Source organism: Cucurbita pepo, chromosome LG04, assembly GCF_002806865.2.
Source record: "Cucurbita pepo subsp. pepo cultivar mu-cu-16 chromosome LG04, ASM280686v2, whole genome shotgun sequence".
In the NCBI taxonomy this organism is placed as follows: Eukaryota; Viridiplantae; Streptophyta; class Magnoliopsida; order Cucurbitales; family Cucurbitaceae; genus Cucurbita; species Cucurbita pepo.
This window is the reverse complement of record NC_036641.1, coordinates 12,666,066-12,679,393: the sequence shown is the minus strand read 5'-3', so window position 1 is coordinate 12,679,393 and position 13,328 is coordinate 12,666,066. Positions and strand designations below refer to the sequence as shown.

General features: G+C 37.3%; 2 protein-coding genes across 2 annotated transcripts; one reads left to right on the top strand and one right to left on the bottom strand.

The window, feature by feature from the left end:
* Positions 1-176: 176 nt before the first annotated feature.
* Positions 177-7,157, top strand: LOC111793602 (E3 ubiquitin-protein ligase ORTHRUS 2-like). The gene is made up of 9 exons (XM_023675559.1): positions 177-857; positions 3,438-3,970; positions 4,321-4,446; positions 5,092-5,191; positions 5,269-5,330; positions 5,490-5,592; positions 6,055-6,199; positions 6,302-6,516; positions 6,620-7,157. Exons 1-9 carry the CDS (start codon positions 396-398, stop codon positions 6,878-6,880), a joined length of 2,007 nt encoding a protein of 668 aa, XP_023531327.1. The 5' UTR covers positions 177-395; the 3' UTR covers positions 6,881-7,157.
* Positions 7,158-7,650: 493 nt separating this feature from the next.
* On the bottom strand, positions 7,651-13,239 carry LOC111793603 (protein BONZAI 1-like). Its single transcript, XM_023675560.1, has 16 exons — positions 12,739-13,239; positions 12,403-12,450; positions 11,873-12,021; positions 11,732-11,780; positions 11,277-11,333; positions 10,882-11,070; positions 10,655-10,789; positions 10,238-10,299; positions 10,031-10,133; positions 9,823-9,937; positions 9,469-9,545; positions 9,249-9,386; positions 8,981-9,145; positions 8,638-8,751; positions 8,163-8,259; positions 7,651-8,070 (listed from the first exon to the last, which is right to left on the bottom strand). The coding sequence occupies exons 1-16, from the start codon at positions 12,877-12,879 to the stop codon at positions 7,976-7,978; spliced, it is 1,734 nt and encodes a 577-aa protein (XP_023531328.1). The 5' UTR covers positions 12,880-13,239; the 3' UTR covers positions 7,651-7,975.
* Positions 13,240-13,328: the final 89 nt, after the last annotated feature.

Sequence of the window (13,328 nt, the reverse complement as noted above, 5' to 3'; positions counted from 1 at the left end):
TAATTAAAGCCCAAGTTCATATAAATTAGTGAAAGAGAATTCCCTTGAAAGTGTCATAAATCAAATGCATATTAAAAATAACAGCATCCAATTTTGATGAAGTAAAAGTAACTACTAATTTTTCACTCCTGGGGTTGATTCAAAATTAAAATCTGTAGAGGAAAAAATGTAATTAACACCCGCACTCCCGAATTTCAAAACAAGAACCAAAAGTTTCAAAAACCCGCCGTCCCTTCCTTTGCACATTCTCCTATAAAATCCACTGTTGCAGCGACTAGCCGGCACGATGCGATCATCCAATCCCAATCGTTTCAATCGTCTATTCACAACGGGTCTGGGCTTTGGGTCTCCGTCTCCCCTCCCTCTCTCTGCCTCTCATTAGCACCCTCCTTCCCATGGCGCAGGTTTCTCAGTTGCCTTGCGACGGCGATGGCATTTGCATGCGCTGCCAGGCCAAGCCTTCCGACTTGGAGACGATCACTTGCAAAACTTGCGTCGCCCCTTGGCACGTCGGCTGTCTCTCAAATCCCCCTCAAATCCTGGCATCTACCCTTCAATGGGACTGTCCCGACTGTTCCCCCCCACCCGAAGATGCTTCCCTGCCTCCACCCGCCAGCTGTCCACTTCCCGTTACGCCTTCCAATGACCTGGTTGCTGCGATTCGAGCCATTGAGGCCGATGCCTCCCTTACTGACCGCGAGAAGGCAAAGAAGCGCCAGGAGCTCCTCAGTGGAAAGTCTCAGTCTGAGAAGGACGATCATGATGCCAACGAAAAAAGAGGGGACGATGTTTTGGATTTATTCGACGAGAGATTGAAGTGCTCCTTTTGCATGCAGTTACCAGAAAGGCCCGTCACTGTAAGTTCCCCATCGCATCTTTCTTTGCTTTCCTTAACATGCCGGGCCACCTGCTCCTTTTTTCTTGCCCTTGCTTTGCTTGCAACAATCTTTCACCGTGTTTTAAACTGTTCGTTATCTTCAAACTTATTGATTTTTTTTTTGTTCCGATTCACTTACTATAACTAATAAATGTTTTGGCTGTAATCTGTATAATTCATTTTTACAGTCTCACTTCAACTCGTCTTCTGTACAATAGTATAGACGAAATGAACCACGGCTGTTTATTGCCTATTGACGTTCATTTATTTTTCTGTCTTGAGAATTTCAGTGTATAAAATGTGGTTTCCCTATCATTTGTATTAATCGAAGTAAATTCTTAGTTTCAAAGGCCAGAGACTTATATTTAAGCCAATAGTATTCGTAATCAATTGCAATTTATGGTTTTTAACCTGGTCAGATAGCGTATGATTATGTCAATTAATGTCCATAGGCGTTTTAGGTTGTTATTAGAATTATCATTAATATTAAAATTCAGAAGCATACGAGGTAGAAACGTATACTCTTGTATCATATAAAAAAAATTGTATCGTTGTTGTATAACACCCTCAAATCTTCATCAATAAGCTTGGCCATTGCGAACTCAAAAGAGAAAAAAAAGGGGGCTTGGCCATCATGTGGAAACACAGTGCTGATGAATATAACTATGATTCTTTGTTATGGAAATGTGGATATAAAAGAACGGGTTGTCCTTGAAAGTTGTAAACATAGAATTATGCTATATGGTACTCGTTGTCTATCATGTTTTCTTAAAATTTTACTATTCTTTCCAAATACGTTGGACGGTTTTGATGATGCTTACAAGTCCTACACAGATCATTTGTTGATACCTGTATTGGATGTGCTCATCACAGATAATAATGAGAAGTTCTTTCAAATTTTATGTTCTAATGATTACTGCTGAACAAATGTTGTAGAACTTATTGTCAATCTAAACATAGTTTGATTGGTTATGACATATCCTTAATCAAAAGGTTAGAGGTTTGAATCCCCGCCTTCACATGCTGTGGAACTGAAAAATGTTGTATGGTTTATAAAAAGATGTGTGGTTGGAAGATAGAACCTTCAACTTTAAGGGAAGGCAATTGATATTTTGTCTTAATGAGCTATGCTCAATTTGAAATATAAATGTAATATTTTTTTTTTGAATATCTGTTTCAGATTATTTTATGGACTTTTTTTAGATATGCTTATCTTTTTTCAGTGTCTATAAATTTGCATCTTAGTGGTGGCCAAGTAGAGGCATGGCCGTACAAATAAAAATAATTTGATAACTAATAACCACACGGGTGTTCTAAAATTATGGATGTCTGATTGATTGGTGCTGGGCCATCGGTTTTGATAGTACAACAAATATTATTTCACGAGTAAAATCCTCTTAATCAACTTTTGTTGTTTAATGTTTATTTCCTGATAAACCCTAGTTTGTCTGAAATGAGAAAATTTGTCTTAGAAGATTGTATCGTAAGTCATTATGCACCAGTCTTGTATTATGAGTTGCACTCAACACAATTATTAATTGTTGTTGGAGAATATTATTGCGTGCTTATCTTGGGATGAAATAATAGATTTTGCACTTGAATGTCAAGTAGTTATTATAAAAAGGGAAATAATATTATAGAGGTTTGTAGGCTGTAACTGTTATCTTCATTTTTTATATTAACTAAAGTTCCGTGTTTAGTTGTTCATTTATTATGGTGTCTCCAACTGTATATTGTGTGGATTTGGAAATGGGGATTCTTGTTGTTAAGTATTGTACAACTGTTATTTGTAGAGTTATTAATGCCATATTGACCGTGACAAATATAGTGGAGCTAATTAAAGATGATGGTGTGTGAGTGTTTTAATGTACGATTCCCTGTTCATGAATCAGGTATACTCGATGGATAAGTAGTCAGATCTTTTCTTGTAATCTTTTTGTTAGTCATAGTAGTATGTTAGTTGTTGTTTATAAGGCTCAAATAGATGTTTTACCAGAGTTTGGTCTTAATTCAAGATAGTTTTCATAGAATGTCATGTTTCACCATCAGACGCGCTTTTCTTTATTAGGAAACATGTTCATTGAACCATTGAATATTTCTTTCATTGTATGTTTGAAGTTATAATTTTCTGTGAATTTGTGCTGTTTTTGTAAAATTTTGACCTTTTCAGCTGGCACTTTTTCATTTTGGAATGTAATTGGAACCAATCTTTCATAAAATTTCTTATTTGCAATTATTGACTTAATTTTGTGGGGCGTGATTTTTAATCTACTCATGTTATTTTGGTGTATATATTTGTTTATATATTCTATAATCGTATAATTCATTATTCAAGAACTTTAAGATATGTAATTGACTTTTCAAATATCTTTATTTTGATCAATATTAACATCTTGGTGCCCTTCAAGTGCCAAAACTTGATGATTCCTATTGGCTTGTATATTTGAAATTTTAGTATTACTGTTGATTACTTTAGGCATCTCGTTCATGTGCCAATAAAAGTTTGATAAATGGACTTTGTACTACATACTAATAAGAATGTGGCTGTATCATTATCCAGACTCCATGTGGCCACAATTTCTGCTTAAAATGTTTCCAGAAGTGGATTGGACAAGGAAAAAACACTTGTGCAAAGTGCCGCTGCGTGATTCCCTCCAAAATGGCTAGCCACCCCCGTATTAATTCCACACTTGTAGTGGCCATACGTATGGCAAAAATGTCAAAATCAATTATTTCTGGAGGATCTCAGAAGGTTTATCATGTTGTCCACAATCTAAATAGGCCAGATAAAGCCTATACCACTGACCGGGCACAAAAAAAAGGGAAAGCTAATGCTGCAAGTGGAAAAATATTTGTTACAATTCCATCTGATCATTTTGGTCCTATTCTTGCTGAAAATGATCCGGAGAGAAACCAGGGTGTTCTGGTTGGGGAATGCTGGGAGGATAGGTTAGAATGTCGTCAGTGGGGTGCTCACTTTCCACATGTTGCAGGCATAGCAGGGCAGTCAAATAACGGTGCACAATCAGTGGTACTTTCTGGTGGTTACCAAGATGATGAAGATCATGGGGAGTGGTTCCTCTACACTGGAAGGTTTGGTTTCTATACTTTATGCAGTCTGTTCTTTACCTGTCCTTGTTAGTTATTATATCTTTATATGTTTTTTTCCCGTCCTGCAAACTTATAACAAGCCAGGTATTCTGGCGGCCTGCTCTTGATTTGAATAATCTTTTGATAAATTGTTTTGTACCATTCCCCATCTTGTCTCTTCCATTTTCCTTTTTGTTTTTAGCTTTTGAAGATTTTGAGCTGTTTGGTACAGGGTAAATTTGATGGTATATTTATTTACTTACCTGAACATTTTTTTATTTCTCTCATATTATTCGGTCACTATGCAAAATAAACCATTGCATTTGATGATTCTGCCTGTAATTTAATTGCAGTGGAGGTCGAGACCTTAGTGGGAACAAGCGTACAAGCAAGGATCAGTCTTTTGACCAGAAATTTGAGAAATCAAACAAAGCGCTACAAGTTAGTTGCTTGAATGGTTATCCTGTTAGAGTTGTTAGGTAGGTGGCTGCAAATTTATGCTTGATATTCATGATTTTGGGGTTTCTATTTCATTTGATGTGTTGTTGTACGTCCATTTATTTGTTTTGAACCTTCAGTTATACAAAATATATCTTTCTGAAGACAGTACCAAAACCTGGTTTACAGTGCCTTGGGTCTCTTCATTTTTCATTTTCTACATAAAAGTTAGGAGAGTTTATGACTTAATTCTAGAGTGGGCGAAGAATTATTGGATTTCTATTTACTTAGAACTGGAAAAGCTCTTGGTTTAAATTAGTCTCATTTATTTTATCTCCAGTGTATGACGTGAGTAAACTTCTGATTTTGAAACTAAAGAATGCAATTAAACTACTACTGTTTTGGTTGAACATGTTCAAATTGTTTTTCCATGTAAGGTAGAGATATGGGAAAGGCAGACAACTTTCACTATTTTATTTATCGCTTGTCAAAAGTGCATTGGTTTTTCATGCAAGAATTGAAGTTTCTTGGTGGACCTCTTTGGTTGTGTTGCATTACAATTGGTGAAATACCTTGGGAAACTGGTAGTACCCGTTGCTTCTTGATGTTGTATGTTCGGTTAGATCTTTATTCCATGTAGGGATGTGAAGTTTACTGACGTGGTATGTTAACCCTCTTGATAACAGATCTCACAAAGAAAAGCGTTCCTCATATGCTCCAGAAAAGGGGTTGCGGTATGATGGAATTTATAGGATTGAGAAGTGTTGGCGTAAAGTGGGAATTCAGGTATTGAAGCTTTTTATCCTTCCCTAAACTGGCATCTGTTTAACAGATTATTGATTAAATATGTATCCTGAAATTAGGGCTTTAAGGTGTGTCGGTATTTGTTTGTTAGATGCGACAATGATCCTGCACCATGGACAAGGTTTGTGTTTTCTAAACTATGTATCTTTTTTTCAGTTCATTCAGAATATGTAATTGCTTTTATGTTATCAAGTGCTAGTTGGCTTTGCCGTCTCTGGCTTTGCCTCCGAGGTCTTTTCCTTCATTAAACAAACACTCTCAACAAGTTTCTTAATTGCAGTGACGAACATGGAGATCGACCTAGACCCTTACCTGCAATTCCAGAGTTAAAAAAAGCAACAGACATTACGGAGAGGAAGAAAGATCCTTCATGGGACTTTGATGTGAGTACTCTCCAGTTATATTTCACTTATGAGATCCCCTTTTTCCTCCCAATATTTGACCTTTATTAAATTAGAATTAAAACCAACCCGTTTCTTTCTGTGTAAATATCAGTTTTTTTTTTTTTTTTTTTTTTTTTTTTTTTTTTTTTTTTTTTTNTTGTACAAATTCCCTGAAGAAATGAAGAGCTCTCTATGAATTTGGGATGATTGGTAACCAAGGATAGGTAGACTCTTTAATATGCTATTTAGCTAATCTAGAGTACTCTTCTAGATATTTATAATGTTTGATTATATAATCACTTTAAGCTAAGTAAATTAGCTGTTGCAAATTTGTATGCATATTCTGTTTTGAGGACTTCATAAACTCACTGTTTTTGGTTAAGGAACAATTTTACTACAATTATCCAAGCTAATAAATGAAGCGTGGTGTGGTAAATTTGAGCATCTGCAAGTTTCTTTCAGGAGAAAGATAGTCGGTGGAAGTGGAGCAAACCTCCACCAACGAGCAAGAAGTCAGTTGAAACTGAAGATTCTACTTCTGGGAAGAAGTCAAGGAGGAGAATGAGGCAGTCGCATAATATGAATGTTCGAGAAAGGTTACTGAAAGGTCGTCTAATTATATAGTACAGTCGCTTAAAAATGAAGGCTGTTTGGTGCTGAACCACCATTTTTAACATTTTCCACTTGCTGCATGTAATTGTATATGCAGAATTTAGCTGCCTTATTTGCCGGGAGGTGATGAATCTGCCCATTACTACGCCTTGTGCCCATAACTTTTGTAAGTCATGTTTGGAAGGTGCTTTTGCGGGCAAGTCATTCTTGAGAGAGAGAAACAGTGGTGGACGGGCTCTTAGATCCCGGAAGAATGTCATGGCTTGCCCTTGTTGCCCGACGGATATTTCTGATTTTCTACAGAATCTTCAGGTAATAAATCTGTGTGTGGTGAATGCCACACAAATATTCTTTTCGTTTTAACATAAAGAAAATTGTTCCTCTTTCTCACATGGCTAGTTGGTGGTATCAATAGGTAAATAGAGAATTGTTGGATGTGATCGAGACGTTGAAAAGTAAGATTGAAGAAGCGGATGCATCTGAGAAGCCCTGTGAAGACGAGATAGAAGGGGAAGGGGAAGGGGAACAGGAACAGGAAGAGGAGGGAAAAGATGGAAGCAACGGAAATGAAAGCAGCCGCCCTGTGGAAACAAGAAAGCGAGCAAAGGTGGTGGTTAATGGTGGGGAGGAAAATGATTCGCCGTCAAGCCCCGTCCACGTGGATGATTTGGAATGAACACAAGTGATGTTGGATGATGTGACGATGGGCTTGGGTAGTGGTATAATGTTGGGTAGATGGGCGCCTCTGTCATTTGATTTGAAGACAATATTGAGCAGCTATGTTTAGTTATTGGAGACGCTAGACAGACACAGGATTACTGTATTTTTTTTTTTTAAAAGAACTTGTGTAAATGGTTCAGTTGTACTTGTAATACACAGCAATGGCATCAATACACAGCGATGGCATGATGGGAGTCGGTTGGAATGTAAATTCCATTCCCATTTCAACCTCATTCATTTCGTGTATAAATTCTCTTGGTTTGAACATACGGTGGAAGATGCGGAAAGTCGTGATCCAGGAGCCGAAATAAATACCCATGCCCTAAAATATTGTCATCTAAGTTCTCTTTAGTAACCTTGATTTCATCTTACACTATGCACATAGTCTAAGTATGTTTTCTGTCCTTTCCATGAACTGTTACGTTGCGCCAATGCTATTGGACCTGAATTACTTTGGACGTGAGGAACAAATATGTGTGTGATTTAATACCCTAAAACATGCTTGGTTGGCTTTGTATGGTAAATAAATCAATGTGCGCAAAAATTTAAGCGACATATGTAGTATGTATTTATCAAGCATGTATTAAGTTATGCTGAAATAAAAGGGTTCTCGTCTCATGACATGTATCAAATTTTATTGTATTAGTGTTTTCTGGACGTAAATGAGTTCTGAAGTACGATGAATGTGGTGGCTTTTATCATGGCGCATGTTTGTGCATGGTTATGTTGTTGCATGTGATGATTTTTCTCTATTCATTGAATCAGGCAAATAAAGTTGCAAAGCAGAAGATATGAATACAAGAAATCTCTCTGATATGAATGGAAAAGGGTTCCTGGCAAAACTAAGCCGACAATCATTCTCGAGTAAACTTGTATCCCCCGTGGAAAAACGCCAACCATCGAATTGATATATCCATAGCATTGGTATGAACACTGAGCTGCAAACGAAAGATTTTAAGCTCAGTCCAACATCTCACAACTGCCCATCTTGCGATGACTGCACAAATAAATGTTCAATTTCTCAGGCACGTGTTCCGTACGATCAGCTTGATCAAGAATTTGGTTGAACATCTCTACTTCGAACATGGGTCAGAAATTGATGAGGTACTTCTGCTAGCAATGCTTGAACAACAGAAATCTCTCCACCTATAAGTATAACGTTAGCTATAAGCATGACAGGAGTTTTCCACATTTCGTATCATGGTTGAATCCAAATTTCATTGTAGAGAATTACTCACCTTGTACATCACGGAATGGAACGAACTGGACTATATCTCGTGAAGCAACACGTCCAGTTGCGCTTTCAAGTCTCTCTCCCTTATCCGCATCTAAAACCTGTGTAGAGCTTAAATAGAATCAACTCCGATACAAAGGGAAATTAGAGAAGAGACCTAACAATCCAGTAAAATTATAAGGAAGGTTGTAACTCTGATTTAAGGCCTTTGAGCATTTGGAAATATAATTAAATAACGTATAACAAAACAAAACTGATCTTACTTGCGCTGTTAAACATAAACATTTTCTTGGTTAAGAAATGAAAACAGGTAAGGTGGACAAAACAACCGTGATCTCCAAAAACAACCAAAATTAAAAGGGAAAAAAAAAAAAAACAAACTCCCAGCTAGTTAAAATTAGTTCCCCTGTGGTTTCTTCACGCCACCTGAATGCCGTATAGATATCAGTTGTGAAGGAACATATAAGTAAAGTAAATACCTCCATTTCTTTAAAGTCAGCTCCACCCACTCCAACAATGAGAATAGACAATGGCAGATCAGATGCCTTCACAAGAGCATCTTTAGTTTCTTGGAGATCTGTTACCACTCCATCCTACAGATAATCGGCCATCATCAGAGACAAAACCTTGAAGCTTAAACAGGGGGATCTTTCAGTGTCCCCCAGAAAAATAAATGTAAGTAACATGCCCTGATGATGAGGAATAATGGACAAACTGGGATAAGATGTAGTTCGTGATGCACAGAGCGTGCACACAGAAGGACATATTGTGGACTACTACAAAATTATCGTAAAAAATAACTCAGTGGTTGTTTGCTCTTACAGTGATTATTAGCAAAACAAAGTACTTCCGCCCACCATTTGCAAGAGACTGACTGGCAATTAATGCAGCATTGTTAATCACAGGCCCAAAAAGTGTTGGTCCTGCAAGAGACACATTATGGAGCGCACTTGTATATGCCATCAAAATTCCTTGAGTTCCTTCAACCTAAAAGATAACTTACAATTGTTTAACACAGAAGCACGTTGAATTTGGCAATATTAATATCTAGGGGAACAGAAAGTGAATTTGTATTATGCAACCGTTCCACCTCACAGTAGTGACTACTTCCATTTAGGTTGAAACAGTGAGAGACTGGACCATCAATAGGTCGTGCTCCAAACCCCCAGGCAGGAAAGCGTTTATCTGAGTCATAAAATTGCAATACCTCTCCAACTTCTATGATTGCCTGAAATAGTCAAGAGGTAGGTCACAATCAAATAGGAAAAAATAAAAACTTGTAGAGCTCAAGTCAGGGATCCATTTCTCACTTGCTGGTATGAATTTGGCCGTCCTGAAGGATCAATGAAATGCAAGGAATCAGGAAGGCGAGGGTTTCCATTTGAAGCTAAAAGAAAACCACGGAAACTAGATGGTGAGAATGTGTTGTACAGCCACAGCCAACAGCTAGTTCGGTTCAGCCAGCTGAGGGGGTAGGTCGTGAGTTAAATTCTAATGCAAACAGCAAAAAACCAATATGACTGCTTGACATACATGTTGAGAAAGTATGCTTTAGAAAAACACTACCTTCAGTGAGCCATCGGACAAACTCAGTAACAAATAATTCGGAGTATGAGAATTTATGGTTTAGAACTATAATTTTATTGTACAAGAATAATAGTTACCCGTGAAATCAACAGCCACCATGAAGTTCATTTCATAGCCACCAGCCAAGTAATCAAGGAATGTTTGTTGGACGCTCTCAGTGAATTTGTCCACAAATAGTTGGCTTTTTAGTACCTGAAATGGAATCAGAACTCATAAATAAAATCGATTGTAGAAACCAAGAACAAAAACAACTCAAAGGATATCATTGGGAGTTCTATTCGAGACTTTGTTATGGTAATCATGTCCAGCGGCAGGAAGTGAGAATAAGTTATCTCCCTCCCCACTTAAAAAAAGCTTCTCCAACTCCACAAGTGACTTTTGAACTTTTCTGATTAGAAAGAAAACACACAAAGTCACAATGAAACACATGCACTCAAGAACTCATTTAAAAATAAGGAAAAAAAACTCAGGAAGCATAATCTCTCTATTTACCCAATCAACTCGTGCCTTCCATTGCTATTGAAGTCAAAACACTCTATTATTAAGGGGCTGTCCTGCAATTAAATACAAAAATCAATAAGAAAGCAGAAAATCAGATGCTCTCTACGGATCATACCTATTTTATTTCCCTGTAGAAATACATAATCTGCACTCAGAATGACATAAATTAAATATTAAACTATCAATATGATTCTTGGGTTGTAAAGCACATGATGCACCAATTCTCATACTTCTAGACAACTTACAGAAAAATGAGCTGCAAAGGTAGATTATATACGAAAGGACCAAAACATTTAATAGGATTCACAATGTTGTATGCTAATTAAATTCACAACAGTGATTAGCGTGATGGCCCATGCTTAATTGGGGGGACATTTGTTTTAAATTGTCCTAAGGAGTACATTGTACCTTGCTTGCAGCTTGTTGCATATTCAGGAACACAGGCTTCCATGTGGGATTTAAATCATTCTTTATTACTTCAGTTTTGCAAACTGGAATGGAGCTCTTACTCTCCACAGTTTTTGAAATAACCAGAAAAGGGTCCTATACCATGAATCAGAAAATGCAACAAACATTATTCACATTCCTTGTACAGATAACAAATGGAAATGAATTAACATCTCAACACTGCATACAATTCTTGAGAAGAGATCCTTGTGTCCCAAGTTTGAACACCTTAATATCATCTCTGTTGTGGTCTTTGAGCTAAAACACTCCTCAGCATGAACAGTAAGTTTTCCACAGTGGTGTGGATGAGTAGAGCTGGTTGACTCTTCTCTATATACTAGATTCAATGTAAGTGACCCGTCTGATTGGGTAACTATCTGCAAGATAGAAAAGGCCAGTGGTGAAATTAATCTAAATTCACGAACTAAATAATTTGTCTTAGACTGCAAATAATATCCCTCTACATGATTGTAACGGAAAGCATACTAAGTATTCAATAGCCACATTCAGCATATAGCACTCAAATCATATGCAAGTAAATGCTCAGCATGATAGAATATACAATTTAAACTACATGCAATACCTCAGATAGTACACAGGTTGCTTCACCAAGATATTGCTGTTCATCTAGCTTCAGCATCTGCACAATTAAGAGTCTCCATCATCAACTGAATCTCAAGCATATAATTACAATGTAGTAAGTATAATGCTTTAGAACAGAACGTCAACATTATTTGCACCCTTCTTCTTCTCATAAAAATATAAATAATTAATGAATCAAGTAATGATTTCTGGTAAATGGTTAAAGTCTGATATGTCTAGTTTTCCAAGAGATTAATATACTAGCTGGTGTAGGGAAAAGAAGATGAGGAAAAAATAGGAACTCAACCAAGTATATGACATATCACCCTTCAAGCTAGAGAGTATTGGTTATACTGGATCTACTATTATGTGTTTAATAACAGATCTCTAGTCAAAATTAAACTATATTCGGCACAAAGGATATGTTAAGCAATAAAAGTTCTCGTGGCTGTCTACCTTTACTCCTAGGCTGTGATATTGAGTATCAACGTCATACACAAAGAACCTGCGATAAGATATCAATGCCTTGATTCTCGTAGCACCAGCAAGATGTTAATCTGGTGAACTAGAGATAGAAAAACAAACATTTAAACTTACACCAAAGTTTGCACAACCTCAAATTGATAGTTAATATTAAGCTTATGGATCCATTTTGGATTTAATGAATTTTGAACTACTTCAGTGCGGTCAAGCTCTTCTAGAGATCCGTCCCGTCTTTTTGCGTAGACAACCAGCATTGGATCACTCTGAGGAAAATAAAACTTCCGATAAGAATTTTTTGAAGAAACAATGGCATCAGCAGACGGACAGGTATTGAACTAACATTAATAAATCCAAAGTTGGGGTCTAAACCAAACTTGCAAAAAATGGGACTTCCAAGTGAGTAAATATCCATTAGATATCCTCGATCACTTAAAAAGAGCTTCAGGAATGGAAGTACTTCAGCGAATTCATGATATCTTTTCACTCAGTCTAGCGATGCAACTACTACGGCATCCTTGTAAACTTAGGCATAAAATGCCTAATTTATGAGTGTTATTCTTTGGAAGGAAATAAAAGGCTATATCTTACATGAAAATGGTTATCAAGATGTACAGTCTTTCGACGTCAATAAAAGAGATACCGACCTTTGAGCATACATCACGGTCGCGCAAGTTAGATGCAGAGAATGATATCTGCAATTATTAGATAAAGGAGAAGAAATAGGAGGATGGAATGAGTTAGATGGTTACAAACTTTATGAAATTAAGAATAAGCAACAACAGCTGAAGCAACCATGACTACAAGTCGGAACAGAAAAAATCTAAAACCGAGGTCGACGCAGAAGAAGAATAGGCGGAATCATTGTAGAGCAAAACTTAATGTGTATACCACAGTAGAGAGAACAGAACCCAATTGGGATCAGCAACAAAGTAGAAAAGGTTAGGGGCTCCAAAAAAAAAAAGGGGTGGGGGGAAGAGGACCTCGATCTGGGAATAGAGGCCACGATAGCCCCGAGACAACAAGAAACAATCTACGGCGACGTTGGAAGTATTATTTTGGGAGAAGACAGTGGCACCAACGGCAGAGCGGGCAGCGGCGTGATCGGAGAAGCAGTTACCCATTGAGCAGAAAATGTAAGAAAAAGGAAAGGAAAATAGAATGGAGGAAGATGGAATGTTTTGTTGGGTTCAAGCCTTCAACTCCACTCTTCAGGTTGCAGATTCAGGTCAACGACGACGTGGAGTTGACAGATGACTAAAAGATGAACTCCAAACTCCAAACTCCAAACTCCTCCCCTTCTTCCTGAAATTTCTTTCAACTCATGCAATTGCAAGGAAAGGGAGCAGCAGACACGCCAAACTATTCAGTCCTATTGACGTTCAACATCGATACACTTCCCTCGGGGCGCCACGCTATATCTTCAGGCCATTCCTTTGCTTTTGAGACATACACCCAGCCGTACAAAAAGTAAAACACATATTAAATGAATTTTAATGTACAAATGATCATATGATTTACTACTAAAATGGACGTGTGATGGACTAAAAATATTGCCAATTTACCGCTAAAA

Bases quoted from the DNA above. Each gene is read 5' to 3' on its own strand.
- LOC111793602 (XM_023675559.1), top strand. From the start codon at position 396: ATGGCGCAGGTTTCTCAGTTGCCTTGCGACGGCGATGGCATTTGCATG. The intron at 5,593-6,054 runs GTGAGTACTCTC...AGTTTCTTTCAG, and splicing joins ATCCTTCATGGGACTTTGAT to GAGAAAGATAGTCGGTGGAA. The intron at 6,517-6,619 runs GTAATAAATCTG...TGGTATCAATAG, and splicing joins ATTTTCTACAGAATCTTCAG to GTAAATAGAGAATTGTTGGA.
- LOC111793603 (XM_023675560.1), bottom strand. From the start codon at position 12,879: ATGGGTAACTGCTTCTCCGATCACGCCGCTGCCCGCTCTGCCGTTGGT. The intron at 12,022-12,402 runs GTCGGTATCTCT...TATTTTCCTCAG, and splicing joins ACCGTGATGTATGCTCAAAG to AGTGATCCAATGCTGGTTGT. The intron at 9,938-10,030 runs GTCTCGAATAGA...ATTCCATTTCAG, and splicing joins GACATGATTACCATAACAAA to GTACTAAAAAGCCAACTATT.